The 15,358-nt window shown below is 32.8% G+C and overlaps 1 protein-coding gene across 1 annotated transcript; it reads left to right on the forward strand.

Moving 5' to 3' along the window:
• The first annotated feature begins 224 nt into the window (after nucleotides 1-224).
• On the forward strand, nucleotides 225-14,244 carry LOC122304337. Its single transcript, XM_043116593.1, has 10 exons — nucleotides 225-554; nucleotides 652-898; nucleotides 1,044-1,115; nucleotides 1,707-1,886; nucleotides 2,082-2,459; nucleotides 10,817-11,034; nucleotides 11,181-11,427; nucleotides 12,006-12,077; nucleotides 12,919-13,101; nucleotides 13,429-14,244. The coding sequence occupies exons 1-10, from the start codon at nucleotides 535-537 to the stop codon at nucleotides 13,804-13,806; spliced, it is 1,995 nt and encodes a 664-aa protein (XP_042972527.1). The 5' UTR covers nucleotides 225-534; the 3' UTR covers nucleotides 13,807-14,244.
• The last annotated feature ends 1,114 nt before the right edge of the window (nucleotides 14,245-15,358 follow it).

The following is a 15,358-nucleotide window of genomic DNA, read 5'->3' on the forward strand; positions in this document are numbered from 1 at the left end:
TTAGTGTACCTACTGCATACACATGTAAAGCACAAGTCAGCAGTGTAAACACGTGCAGCAAACTCAAAGATCATATCTACTTCACCTTGCAATAATACAGAGTTGGAAAAAATATCTACAACAGATTCAAAGATCATATCTACTTTACCTTGCAATAATACAGAGTTGGAAATAATATCTACAACAGATCATGTCAGCAAGCCACAAGGTATCAATTATACAGTGGAAAGTCAATCATCTGTACATAGTAACAGATCAGTACTCCTGCTCTACAATCCCATTAATTTAGCATATTCATGATATTTATATAAAGTGTAATCGTTACCTTGTATAGCAGTCAATGTATATTCTGCAAGTTGTATTTCACATTGCTCAGTCGGTTTGTACCTAGTATTTAATGAATACACAGCCTATGGTTCTGGTGTGTTAGCCAAAACCTGTTTACTAAAATTTCTTCAGTAATTACAACAAGAGAAAACACTAGTTGAGTTACAGAATTCTCTTTCTTCTCAGAAAGACTGCAGCTCATCTTCAATGGCAGAAGCAACTCATAGGCACTTTGCTGCTAGCTTCTTGATAGTGTTTTTTAACACTGAACACATGACATAAATATATATATATTGATTTCTTGAATCTTGACTTTCTTGACAGGATTGCAGTAGTTACAGGCGCAAACAAGGGGATTGGTCTTGAACTATGCAGGCAGTTGGCTTTGAAAGGAATCATGGTGGTGTTGACAGCAAGAAATGAGAAAAGGGGTGTCGAAGCTGTGGAGAAGCTGAAAAAGTTTGGGCTCTCAGATCGTGTGGTTTTCCATCAGCTTGATGTGACTGACACTACTAGTGTTGCTTCTCTTGCAGATTTCATCAAAACCAGATTTGAGAAAATTGATATCTTGGTATCATCCTGATTTGTTCTTGGAAAGTTGGAATATTTTCTGTTTATTGTTTAACTTTTATCAGCGTGCACAAATATAGTAATTGATTTAACTTGTTTAAGCATTCTGATTGGGCGTGTTTTTCTAATATAGATACACTTTGTAGGTGAATAACGCGGGAATTCTTGGAGCTACGGCAGACGGCGATGCGATGAGAGCTATAATTCGGCCTGCAAAGGTAAGTACGTAATTGGTGATCTTTGCTAATATAATTCCTACAAAAGTAAGTAAAACTTAATTAAAAATAATGACAAAGAAAAATAGAAAATAATAGAAAAATAGTTTAAATGAATATATTTTATTAAATTTTAGAAAATAAGAGAGAAAAAGTTGAATAAAAATATTATGAAATTAAAAAAAAAAATTGAATATAATTTTTTAATATAATTTTTTATATAAAAATTGTATTAATTTTTGTGTTTTGTTTTGAATTTTGCAACAGGTGTAGAGAAAAAAGTTAAAATTTTGAAATTGAAAAATAATTTATATTTGAATAATATTTGGGAATAGAATTATGAAAGTTTTAAGAATTCTAATAATTCTCGTTATGTCCAAAATACCCTTAGACTAGTGAAATTGCCTAGAATATGTGCAAATACGCCTAATGGACGTGATTTCTTGAATTCAAGTTTCAAACAACATGGTCTCAAATCAAATAGTACTGCAGCTTCTACATCTTAATGTACATACATGAAGCAGGCATTGCAAGTCATAGTCTTGGAAAGGATGTTAACTTCCAAGAGGATTAATGTTTCCTTAATGAATGCAGGAAGGAGATCGGCCTGTCCGTGGGAGTGTAAACATGGCTCAAACTTATGAATTAGCTGAAGAATGTCTAAGAACAAACTACAATGGTGCCAAATTGATGGTTGAAGCTCTTATTACCCTTCTCAACTTATCTGATTCCCCAAGAATTGTCAATGTTTCCTCCTACATGGGGAAGTTAAAGGTACTTTTAACACATTCTATTATTTATATGCCTCTAACATAGAAGCTCAAAAACTTCGATAAAGTTGTGTTGAAATCAGAGTAGATGATTCTGTTTAACGTTTGCTTAAACTATGTTTCATAAAAGACACTTGACACTCAATAGAAATTAATCTTACAAACTAAACAGAATTTTTCTTCTTAAACATATTTGCAGGAAATACCAAATGAATGGGCTAAAGGAGTGTTGAGTGATGCTGAAAGCTTGACAGAAGAAAGAATAGATATGGTATTAAATGAGTTTCTAAAAGATTTAAAGGATGGTTCTTTAGAGGCTAAAGGCTGGCCTGCCTTTATGCCTGCCTACATACTTTCAAAAGCAGCTCTGATTGCCTATACAAGAGTTGTAGCCAAGAAGTATCCATCTCTACGCATCAACTGTGTCTGCCCTGGCTATGTCAAGACAGATATAAACTATAATGATGGAGTCTTAACGGTTGAAGAAGGTGCTGAAAGGGTTCTGAGGTTAACACAACTTCCTAATGAAGGTCCTTCTGGCCTCTTCTTTTCACGGAATGAGGTGTCATCTGTTGATTGAAGTCTATTTTGTTTCCATAGACTGTTAACAATTACTAGAAATAAAAACACAGAAAGTGTTAAATAGAAGAATTATTCTTGTGCTTCTTATGCTTTGAACTTTAATCATTTCTTTGCCCTCTCATTAGTCTCACAAATGGAGCTCAGTTCTCACAGCACTCCAACACCACTGAATTAATGTCAACAAGTGTAAACTAAAATATAAATATATTTTTAAGATAAAATTTCCTAATACAGAAAATTTGGCTTAAAATGAAATGAGAAGTTTAATATAATATAGACCATTCAACTTTGATCAAGCGGGTGGTGCACTTCCGACTCATAAAGATCTCGTGGTGGGTAGCAACTACCCCTTGAAGATCCCGAAGTTCAAGGGGACAGCCTCGCACCACTCTTTGAACTTTTAGCTACGGTTTGGAGAGTGTGTGATGAAATGAGTTTAGATAAAAGTTATAAATTGAATAAAATATTATTAAAATATTTTTTTTAATATTTTTTTTTAATTTAAAAAAATAAATAATTTATTATATTTTACCTAAGAATTTGAGTTGAAAATTGTATCCAAACCTATCATAGCCTTTAGGACCAGGTTGGAAAGCCTTTTTAGATTTTTTTTTAGAGTAGTAAGTATTGACGATAATCAAGCCTTTACGCCAAAGCCAAACATGAAAATTAAGGCAACTCAACCTCAACCTTACCAAGACCAAAGATAGCAGATCACACCAACGGATACAAAGCTATACAAGGAAACAACACTCAACGGCTACAATACTAATATGGAAACAGAGACCTATTTTCCTTTCTAATTCCCGATTATTCTTCATTTGTATAAGGTTTAGTCTTTTCTTACACCTTTGTACATTGACTATATATATGAAATGGCTCTCTAAAACAATGTTTTTGGTACCAGCCAGTACATTCCATACCGGTCACTAGGCCGGTACAGGTATGGTACCTATTTCGTACCGGCTGAAATACGGGTCGTACCGGCTTCCGTACCGGCCTGTATTTCGGCCCTTGATCCTTTTTTTTCATTTTTTTTAACGCTATAATCTCATTTTTTGACCCCTAATTCATACCAGATTATTTATAATTTATATATACATATGTATTCATGTATAATTTATTCATATATAGACTATTATTTTGAAATATAAATTATATATATTTATATATATAATTTATTTATATATCAACCATCCTGAAACGGTACACGAAACGGTACTGGTATCTGTTGAACCCAAGATTTCAAGTTTTGTGTAATTATATATTTACACATGGATTTTGATGATAACAAATGAATTCAAAGAATAAAGAAGTCTCAAGCTCAAGTTGTCTACACAATGGAGTTAAGCACATCAAGGAAACAAGCATGAGCAAGAAGGGAACAAGTTCACATTAAAATTATAGAGTAATGTTGTAAATCTCTTCAAAATTCGAAATTAGGATTAATGCTCAAAATTAATATTTTATCATAAAGCATTAACATACATTTTTCACATGTGCATGAATATTTTTGAAAATTAAATTTGAAAATTTTGAAAGATGATTGATTGTCATCTTTTACATGTGCATGCCTTGATTAAAGGGTTGAACTTTAAAAATATTAAAGATGATTGATTGTCATCTTTCACATGTGCATATTTTATTTGAATATTTTCAAAAGTGATTGATACTTTTTTGGACTTATACAAAAGGTAGATGATTTTGTTTGAAAAATTTGAAAAGTAAAGTGTGCTCATTTTGTCATATGCAAAAGGTAAAATATTAGGTTTGAATTTTTTGAAAAGGAAAATGTGCTCATTTTGTCATATGCCAAAAATAAAAGATTAGGTTTGATTTTTTTAAAAAGTGAATGATGTTGTCTTTGACATGTGAATCTTTTTAAATTTGAATATGAAGTCTCATATGCCTATAAATAGTTCATTTGAGAGCTTCACATTTACAACACCAAGAGCATACAACATTCATTCAAAACTTTCATTCTCTCTTCTCTAAGCATTGAGCCTTAATCCTTGTTCATTTTGAGAGATATAGTTTGCGTTGTATTGTTCTTATTTCACTCATTGAGGAGTGTTTTCTGATAACCTACCCACTATCAGCTTTTGTATCAGAAAAAGGGTGTGTATAACCCTTGTGCGTGTAGAAAGTATTCTACACGGGGAATAGTTAAATCACCACATGTAAGATGATTGCAAGTGTAGAGGGTGTTCTACACGGATCCTTTGTAGCGGTGTTGTTTAAAGGTGTAATAGGTTTCTATCTCCACCTGAAGGAGGTTGAATAGTGAATTTGGGAATCCTCAAGGGGTAGCTTGAGGCGAGGACGTAGGCAGTGGGGCTGAACCTCGTTAACATACTGAGTTTGCTTCTCTCTTACCCTTACTCTTTATATTTATTGTTATTTCATATTTTGTTTATATTTTATATTATATATTTGATTTATAATTGTTATTTTTTTTAATACAACTCAATTCACCCCCCCTCTTGTATTAGTCATCTGGGTAACAGTATCGAAATATTTCATTCCAGTGCCTTGACCGGTACGACATCCGGTACGGTATTCAAAACATTGCTCTAAAATGCTCTCACGCTTTGTGAGATATTGTATCAAACAGTTTATATTCAACTGTCTTTAGTAAGAAACTAATCAACTTTAAAGAAATATTTTCTCACTTTCTTGCTAAAGCAAGTTCAACTTTAAACTTCCTTGCATAAGATGGAGGGCATTGCTCCTTTTTTAATGATAGAGGATAATAATATGCGTTATTTTTTTGAAATCTCTTTGATGTTAAAATAATTTTTTAATAACATATGGGAGTTTGATCAATTTGATGCATTTGCATGATTACATTTTGAAGAGTGAGAGGATATATCTACCATAGAAAGGTCTCGAGAGTTACATTTTTATTATACTTAAAGCCAATTAAATACAATAATCGGAAAATTAAATAGGGATATTTTAAGATTCGAATATCCTATATATAGTTCTCATTATAGGAATAAAAATTAAATATTTTTATTCTTGTTATGCAGTTTTAGAATGCACCAACCAAATATGATGGAGGGCATTGCTCCTTATAAATGACAGATGAGGACAATAATATTGCTTCTTGTTATATGCTACTCGTACTTCTTTTCTGTTTCTAGAATTTAACCTTTTAAGCAGCACATGCTTTCATGTATAATCTTACAAATCTCGAGTTAAGTACTGCAAGTTTTTTACATAATAATATTGACATATTGTGCATGCATGCAATAAAAGGTTTTCAAGATCTGATTTTACAAATTTCAAAATTTTACCTTCAACTTCAACTCTAGGTTAAAGGTAGAGTTTTAGCAGCGGTACTACTCTATGCACCCCCCCCCCCCCCCCGGCGCCGGGAGAACGCTAGGAAAAGCTTGAATTGGGTCCAAGCCCACTTGGGTTTTCATCCGTCTGTATATTTGTAATAAAATGATGTCGTTTTATATTAGGTTTTGTTTTAAACACATCCTCACATTGCACCTTTTCTCTCTCCATTTCATCAACAATCTCAAGCCATCGTCATCCCCAGCCCTAGGTCTCTCTCTCTCTCTCTCTCTCTCTCTCTCTCTCTCTCTCTCTCTCTCTCTCTCTCTCTCTCTCTCTCTCTCTCTCTCTCTCTCTCTCTCTCTCTCTCTCTCTCTCTCTCTCTCTCTCTCACATTATTCATGCAAAACCCACCCCCATTAGCAAATTTTGTTTTCCATTATTCATGCATCTCAAATTTTGTCTCTCTTGCTAGTGGGCAGTAGGCGAACTACACGGGAGCCAATCCACCCCCTAACATCCATACAAGAGTACTCACTCACGAGAGTCAGGGCTTGGGGGCCAAACTCCCCCACCCCCCGATACGGGGCTAGAGGCTATCCATCCGACACGTTTACATACTTTTATATGAAGTGGGGTTGAGGACCTGTCTAGACAAGTTCATGTTTTCAAAAATAATTGTAAATGTGCAGTGTTGAACCTAAGGTTTCAAGTTTTGTATAATTATATATCTACACATAAATTTTGATGATAACAAATGAATTCAAAGAATAAAGAAGTCTCAAGCTCAAGTTGTCTACACATTGGAGTCAAGCACAGCATGGAAACAAGCATGAGCAAGAAGGAAACAAGTTCACATTAAAGTTATAGAGTAATGTTGTAAATCTCTTCAAAATTCGAAATTAGGATTAATACTCAAAATTAATATTTTATCATAAAGCATTAAAATACATTTTCCACATGTGCATGAATATTTTTGAAAATTAAATTTTGAAAATATTAAAAATGATTGATTGTCATCTTTTACATGTGCATGCCTTGATTAAAGGGTTGAATTTTGAAAATATTAAAGATGATTGATTGTCATCTTTCACATGTGCATGTTTTATTTGAATATTTTCAAAAGTGATTGATGATTTTTTAGACTTATACAAAAGGTAGATGATTTTGTTTGAATTTTTTGAAAATGAAAGTGTGCTTCTTTTGTCATATGCCAAAAGTAAAAGATTAGGTTTGATTTTTTTGAAAAAGTGAATGATGTTGTCTTTGACATGTGAATCTTTTTAAATTTGAATATGAAGTCTCATATGCCTATAAATAGATCATTTGAGAGCTTCACATTCACAACACCAAGAGCATACAACATTCATTCAAAACTTTCATTCTCTATTTTCTAAACATTGAGCATTAATCCTTGTTCATTTTGAGAGATATAGTTTGCGCTGTATTGTTCTTATTTCACTCATTGAGGAGTGTTTTCCGATAACCTATCCACTATCAGCTTTTGTATCAGAAAAATGGTGTGTATAACCCTTGTGCGTGTAGAAAGTATTCTACATGGAGAATAGTTGAATCACTACGTGTAAGGTGATTGCAAGTGTAGAGGGTGTTCTATACGGATCCTTTATAGCAGTGTTGTTCAAAGGTGTAATAGGTTTCTATCTCCACCTGAAGGAGGTTGAATAATAAATTTGAGAATCCTCAAGGGGTAGCTTGAGGCGAGGACGTAGGCAGTGGGACCGAACCTCGTTAACATACTGAGTTTGTTTCTCTCTTACCCTTACTCTTTATATTTATTGTTATTTCATATTTTGTTTATATTTTATATTATATATTTGATTTATAATTGTTATTTTTTAATACAACTCAATTCACCCCCTCTCTTGTGTTAGTCATCTGGGTAACATGCATTTATGTGGTTCAAATTAGTAGTAAGTGCTAGATAAGTTTTTATGTGGGTCCCATATTTTATTTATTTTTTTCAAAACGATTGTGCGATGGTTGCAAATATCTTTTCTTGATAAATAATCACAAGTCAAGAGTTATGAATATAAGAAAACATTTAAAATTTCAATATTGTTTTCAATTGTGGAACCCACTTCAAATAGGTTTTTCTAACTGTTGAGTGCGCTAAAAAATTATAAATAAATAAATAAAACTTAATAGGTTGTATTGAAAATCAGAAATGTTATAAATAAATTACCTATTGTACAAATTCAAGATAGCATCCTTACTCTTAACAAATACAAATTCAAGAGAATTTAGTGGACTCGAGAATGAAAGAGCAGACAAAAGGATTTAAGTTTTTTTTTTTTTAACAGATATCAATTCTGTATTTCCTTAAATTGAATCATTACACAGTTTATTCTATAATACAATATGGAGTATTCCCCCCCGGCCCCCCTTCCATCCATATAACCTCATCATCTACATTTAAACCCATTTTTGCCAAAGTATGTGCTACTCTATTATTGTACTAACCAAGCCTGTCTATTGTATAAACACAATTTGATATCCTCTATAATCTGTCCATGTCATTCCCAACATTGCTCCTTTCTATTAATTAAATGTATAACTCCCAAGGCATCCCCTTGGAAAATGACCCTCTGCCAATGCAGTTCAGCACACACCTGGATGGCCCTCCACAAAGCATTTAACTCAGTAGCAGTAGGGGTGTCAATCCCTTTAATCCGTTTACAGAGAGACATCATCAATTCCCCATCTTCATCTCTCACTATAATCCCTATCCCCATTCTTTTGTTTCCTAAATCCAAACTAGCATCCCAATTTACCTTCACAAAACCACTACCAGGTTTCCTCCACGTTGCATCTCTCCTATGCTCAGTTACTTCCTTTTTATCTCCAATCTCTTTTGCCTCTACAAAAGCGATTAGACAATCTTTTGCTTATAAGAACAACTCAGCTGGTCCTTTAAACTTGGCTTCAAATATAAAGTTATTCCTCCTCCACCATATATTCCTCTTAACAGTTGCCACTAAATCAAGTTCTTCCCCTGACAGTGTCTTGGACAACATATCCCATAAATCCATAAACTTCCCTTCCACTCGAGGCCATTTCTAAACTCGACTTGATAGGTCAGCCCATACATCAGCCGCTGCACTGCAGCTCCACACAACATGACAAACAAATTCCACCTCCCCTTCACACATGAGACAAAAAGGGTTATCCACTACTTTCCTTTTATACGACTATTTACAGCTGCTTTCCACATGAACACTTTGACAACTTCAGCTGTATTCAGCCTCCAGATTTTAGTCCATACCTCTTTTCACAGTTTAACCTCTGAAGCACTCCCTTCATATCTTGTTTTTTGAGCCCTCTCCAAGCAATAACCACTTCTCACACTATGCAACCCATCCTTCGTGAAATCCCAGATCCTCTTGTCTTCTACATTAGCTTAGCTAACAGGTATTCCACACACCAAATCAGCTTCCTCTTCTATCAACAATTCTCTAACCAGCCTGTTATTCCACCTTCCACCAATTAACAAATCTTTAACTTTTGCATCAGCCCTTGTATTTCCCCTTGGAGATTAGATACAAAATTGAGTAGGTCTTGGAACCCATCTATCCCCCCATATATGGATCTGATCACCATTTCCCACCCTCCAAACCAACCCCTCCTTTAGTAATTCAAAAGACCCCCACAACCTCCTCCAGATTTTTTAAGGTCCACTGCCTAGTTTTGCTTTTAACAACTTCGTATGCTTAAAATACTTATCTTTAAGCACTCTAGCAGCAGCTGAGATAGCCATGGTTAGTACCCTCCAACATTGTTTTGCAAGAAGTGCCATATTAAAACTCTGAAGCTCCCTGAAGCCCAGCCCTCCTTCTAACTTTGCAACCCTCATCTTCGCCCAACTCTTCTATTGAATCTTTTTTCCATTTAGCTAGAAGCCCCACCAGTATTTGGCCATTAAAACAGCAATTTCCTTACATAGTTTTATAGGGAGCTTAAAAACATTTATGTGATAAGTGGATATAGCTTGTATTAGTGCCTTCAACAATACTTCTTTACTGAAATTTGGCCATTAAAGGATTTAAGTTAGTCGGTTGTGAGAGCATATATCTACCGTAGCGTTACATTTAAATTATTCTTAAGCCAATTACGTACAATATATCATAAAATTAAATAGCGATATTTTAAGATTGGAATATCCTATAGTTCTCATTATAGAAATAAAAATTAAGATTTCCTTTGGTTATATAGATAAGATAACAAATCTGTTAATAATAGTGAGATAATTTGTGAATAATAGAGAAATAGTTTAAGTTAAAATATTTTATGAAATTTTGAGAAATAAGAAGGAAAAAGTTAAATAATAATATTATAAAGTTAAATATTATTAAAATATAATTTTTGAATATTACTTTTATTTTGAGATTTCAAAATGTTAAATTATTTTTTATATTTTGTTTAAAAATTTTAAAAAATTTATAATAATTAAATAATAATTAAATTAAAAATTAAATAATAATTATATTTAAATAATATTTAAATATTAAAATGAGTTAAATATCAGTTATAAAATATAACCGAATAAATTTTGTATTATCGTAGGGAGTATTAATTTGGTGTCAGCGATATTGAAAACCTTCTTCAAGGAAGAGTGGAGACAGTGGACGGCGTATTGAGCTCTTTGGTTTTGCTGGGTGAGTGAAATAAAAATTTTAAATTTAAGATGAAATATTAAAATATTATTATTATTATTTTAAAATTTAAAAAATAAAAAAATAAATTATTTATTATATTTTATACAAAAATTAAAAAAAATTTATAATAATGAGATGAAAATTTTTTATTATCAAACGATTTGAGACAAGAAAAATTTTATTCATTATTTTTATATACTATATATTATATATAATTTTTAATTTTTTTATTAAATGTATAATATATAAATGATAATTAAAATAATTTAATTAGTTTAAAAATAATAAAATCAAAAAAAAATTAAAAAAATTAAATATAAATATATAATGTTTGATATATAGTGACGATGGATAGCAAAATCCGACTAGGAATGTTTCTGGAAACTAATTAAAAATTTACCTCGAAGCACACCCAAAAAGAATAGATTTTAAAAGCTACTTTGTGGCCCAGATGCTCCCAATATGGTTGCTTGTCAATTATCAAGGCAGATATGATTATCGCTTTATCAGGCCAGAAAGGAATAGGTTACAGAATTCTCTTTGGTCTCAGAAACTCTGCAGTTCATCTTCAATGGCAGAAGCAACACAGAGGCACTTTGTTTTTGCTGTGTTTTTTTCCCAACCTTTTTTCTTTTTTTTTTTCCAAAGAACAAAGAGACACTTTGCTGCTAGCTTAATCGTGTTTTTTAACACTGAATACATGACATAAATATATATATATATGTTGTTTTCTTGACTCTAGATTTTCTTGACAGGATTGCAGTAATTACAGGCGCAAACAAGGGGATTGGTCTTGAACTATGCAGGCAGTTGGCTTTGAAAGGAATCATGGTGGTGTTGACAGCAAGAAATGAGAAAAGGAGTGTTGAAGCTGTGGAGAAGCTGAAAGAGTTTGGGCTCTCTGATCGTGTGGTTTTCCATCAGCTTGATGTGACTGACACTACTAGTGTTGCTTCTCTTGCAGATTTCATCAAAACCAGATTTGGGAAACTCGATATCTTGGTATTCCTTGCAATTCAATTTCTTTTTGAATTTCCATCCTTTCTTTTATGTTACAAACTTGAATTACTGTGCAAAATATGTTTACTTCTTCGGAGTATCCTACTTTGATGCGATGTAAAAGACTCCCAATCACTCACCAGTTGTTTATAAATTATACCCCACTTTCTAGTTTCATTTTTATGGTACTTCATAAACCATAGTTTCATTTTTATGGTACTTTCATAAACCAAGTCAATGATGCATTGCAACTAAAGCAGGAATTATGTCATATAAGCACTTTGCTGAATGTGTTACGCCATATACTAAGTGCATTATTCACACCGACTCGTAAATATAATTTTTTATAAGTAAATACTACAACGCAATCCAACTCGGGTTTCAACTCAAGGAGTTCGGTTGCAGTAACATACATGAGGTAAAAAAAATATGTAGGTCTCCTAAGCAATGCGATTATGGAGGTCTCCTAAGCAATTACAACTGAAAATCTGAAGGATTGACTATGTTTGAACATTATTATAATGTGGATATTAATATGAAAATATATTAAATATGGAAAATGTTGAAACTGATCTGTGCAGGTGAACAATGCAGGGATTATTGGATGTACAATGGATGGCGATGCTTTCAGAGCTTTAGGTGTAGATTTAACGGTAAGTTTCTATGATTCATTTGGTTGCCACAAATTGAGGTCCAATTTGTAATTTGATTCCTCTGATTTAAAGTTGGGTCCTTATATAACCAATCATTCTGGTAAATTAATTGAATAATAATATTTAATTAATTTTTTATTTGAATTTTAATTTTATATAGTCGCCTTCGATTTAAAATGAAATTATAAAAACGTTATAATAAAAAGTTATATATATTTATTACCCTTAAACTTGAACTGCACAATATTAATATTTCAGAATGACTAAATGATCATGTCCTTTATAAGTTACCCTGTTTTATAATAATTTAAAAACTAAGAGTGACACGTGGAGCTACAGCAGCCTCACACTTGGATCTCTAACATCCTTATTGAAACAAGGATAATGATATTCCCAAAGTGTAATATGCAATGGCTGACCATAGGGAATTGATTACTAGAATTCAAGCTTCAAGCAACAGGTTTTCAGATCTGATCTCATAAACTCTCGTATCAACTGCAAGTTTGACACAACTACATGCATGTAGAGACTTTCAAGATCTGATTTTATATATTTTAATGTATGTTTGGATGCTAAGAGTATCTCAAATTATTTATTAATAGTTAGTAAAATAATTTTAGAAGAAAGGTTTGGAGAGTTAGATGATATGATATGATTTTAGAATAAAGTTAAAAATTGAATAAAATATTGTTAGAATACTATTATTGTTTTGAAATTTGAAAAAGTTGAATTGTTTATTATATTTTGTATGGAAATTTAAAAAAGTTATAATAACGAGATGAAATGAGATAAAATACTTTCACTATCCAAACGGGGCATAAATTTCCTCGAATCAATGCAGGCCGAAGGAGTAGAGGTTGATTGGAGTAAAATAATTCTGACTCAAACAAATGAACAAGCTCAAGAATGTGTGGAAACAAACTATTATGGTCCCAAGAGGATGGTTGAAGCACTAATTACCCTTCTTCAGTTATCTGATTCACCAAGGATTGTTAATGTTTCCTCCTCGGCAGGGCGGTTAAAGGTATCAGCAAATATCAAGTATATACTTATGATGATAATTTATTATCTTTTGCAGATGATTCTGCTTGAATGAGTCAAATTAGAGTGTTCTGTTCCAATATCTTAGATGAAAGTTTGAGTACACAATGTAGCATTGATGGAGAAGTAATGAACAATATAGCTCTTTTGGTTTACTTGGACATGATACTTTGCACTCCTCAAGCTATCCGATTCAGATCTCTTAGAATTCTTACAGGAATCTTAGCAAACATATGAAGCTTTTGTTCAACTGTCGTTCTAAACAATAACTCATTTTCCTTCCAAAATGTTCTCTTTTTTTTTTTTTCAGAGAATAACAAATGAATGGGCTAAAGGAGTGTTAAGTGATGTTGAAAGCTTGACAGAAGAAAGAGTGGATGGCGTTTTGAATAAATTCATGAAAGATTTCAAGGAAGGTGCATTGGAAGACAATGGCTGGCCTGCCTATTTGTCTGCATATGTAGCTGCAAAAGTAGCTTTGAATGGCTACACAAGACTTTTGGCCAAGAAGTATCCATCTTTTCTCATCAACTGCGTCTGTCCTGGCTATGTCAAGACTGATATAACCTTCAATGCTGGGTTCTTAACAGTGGAAGAAGGTGCTGAAAGTCTTCTCAGGTTGGCACTGCTTCCTGACGGAGTTCCTTCTGGCCTTTTCTTCTTTCGAAATCAAGTGTCTCCTTTTTGATCAAGACTAGTCCTCATCAGATCAGTTACAAGACCTTTATGTACAGCCACAGGAGTTCCTAATAAATGTTTGTCTATTGTTTTCTTTTCTTTTTCCTACTTTCCTAATAGATTTGTAAAAATCATTTTCCTATAATTCCTCAAATTAAACTCGCATGCTCGAGAAGTGGCAGCAGATCAAAGAGCTAGCAAGACAAAAAGTTGATGGGGTGAAGTGGAAATGATGTTTGATGCTGAGAAATTTCCTGCCGACAACAGTCACTGAGAAGAAAGTTCGGACCAATTTCCCTAACTCTTTGTACGACAAGCATGTGGATGGAGGATGTTGGAAAGAGACACTCCTAATTATGTTATAATAATCTTTGCTTGGCATTATTAGCTCGCACCTCTTGTACCCAACCAAATTCCCCATTATAATAAGTTGCCCTTTGTTTTTTAATATAATGTTATTTTGGTTTTAAAACCATTGTCTTTTTTTTTTTAATAATAGTACGTATAGTTATGAAATGTGCAAGCAAAGTACAGTTATTTTAAAAAAGAGTTGGGTTTATTATTAAAATAAAAAAAATTATGTGGATTGTGTACTTATTTACTTTTTTCAAATTAGTTATACGACACTTGCACACACACGATTACTGATATCATTTCTCTTTTTTGTTACTTTGCAAGTCACACATTACTTATATTGAAATTTGTTGTAATTATTTAAAAAGTTGAAAGATCAACCTTTTTCAAAACAGTCGCAAAAAACATATTTGCAAATAGATTTTTTGAAAATGTAAATATTTTCATATTATTTCAGGTGAGAGATGGTGGGAAAAGTAGATGGGAAAGTCACCTCGGACTTGCAGTTGATATTCTACCCTTTTTCTATGGTGAACAGATGAAGGATGTTTGACCACTGGTGTTATTGGAAAAATAATCTTGACCGCTAAAAGGCCTTATTTTGGCTCATGATAATGGTGGATTTGAGAAGTTGAGAACTAAGTTTTATCTAAATGACATATTTAACAAAATTTACTATAAATTGTTAGGAAAAAAAAACATTGAATATGCGATTTTAATTATATTCTGAATTTCAAAATTAATCGATATGTTATCATGGAATTTATATATATATATTTATTTATATATTTATATACATATAAATGTCACATGTTACACATTTGATGTATAGTATGATACAGTAAGTTACCCATTATCCTATTGTGTGGAGGAGACATTTTTATGTTTTAAGTTGGGGTGAAAATCGACCCTTCGACACCATTTTTGGACAAAACCACCGCCGACCGAGGAGAAGAAAAACTGTGGAGCAACCATCCCTAACCAGTCGACGGAGAGGAGAACAACCGGCCATATTGAATCCGACGGTTCATGGTCAGTTCTCAGTTCTCCTCCGGTGACGTCATTCGTCTGAGAGAGTTGCTGAGGAGAGAGATGGTTAAAAACGCAAAAAAGGAAATGAAGAACGAAGAAAACGACTATATAATATCTAAACGGTGCCGTTTGGTTTAATATCAAACGACGCCGTTCTACTTTTTCTTTGCACCTTA

The sequence above is a fragment of the Carya illinoinensis genome, chromosome 1 (assembly GCF_018687715.1).
Source record: "Carya illinoinensis cultivar Pawnee chromosome 1, C.illinoinensisPawnee_v1, whole genome shotgun sequence".
NCBI lineage: Eukaryota > Viridiplantae > Streptophyta > Magnoliopsida > Fagales > Juglandaceae > Carya > Carya illinoinensis.

Excerpts from the sequence above, each read along its gene's own strand:
- LOC122304337 (XM_043116593.1), top strand. The coding sequence starts at position 535 with ATGGCAGAAGCAACTCATAG. Across the intron at positions 2,460-10,816 it reads ATGAGGTGTCATCTGTTGAT|AAAATTTACCTCGAAGCACA; the intron begins TGAAGTCTATTT and ends GGAAACTAATTA. Across the intron at positions 11,428-12,005 it reads TTGGGAAACTCGATATCTTG|GTGAACAATGCAGGGATTAT; the intron begins GTATTCCTTGCA and ends TGATCTGTGCAG.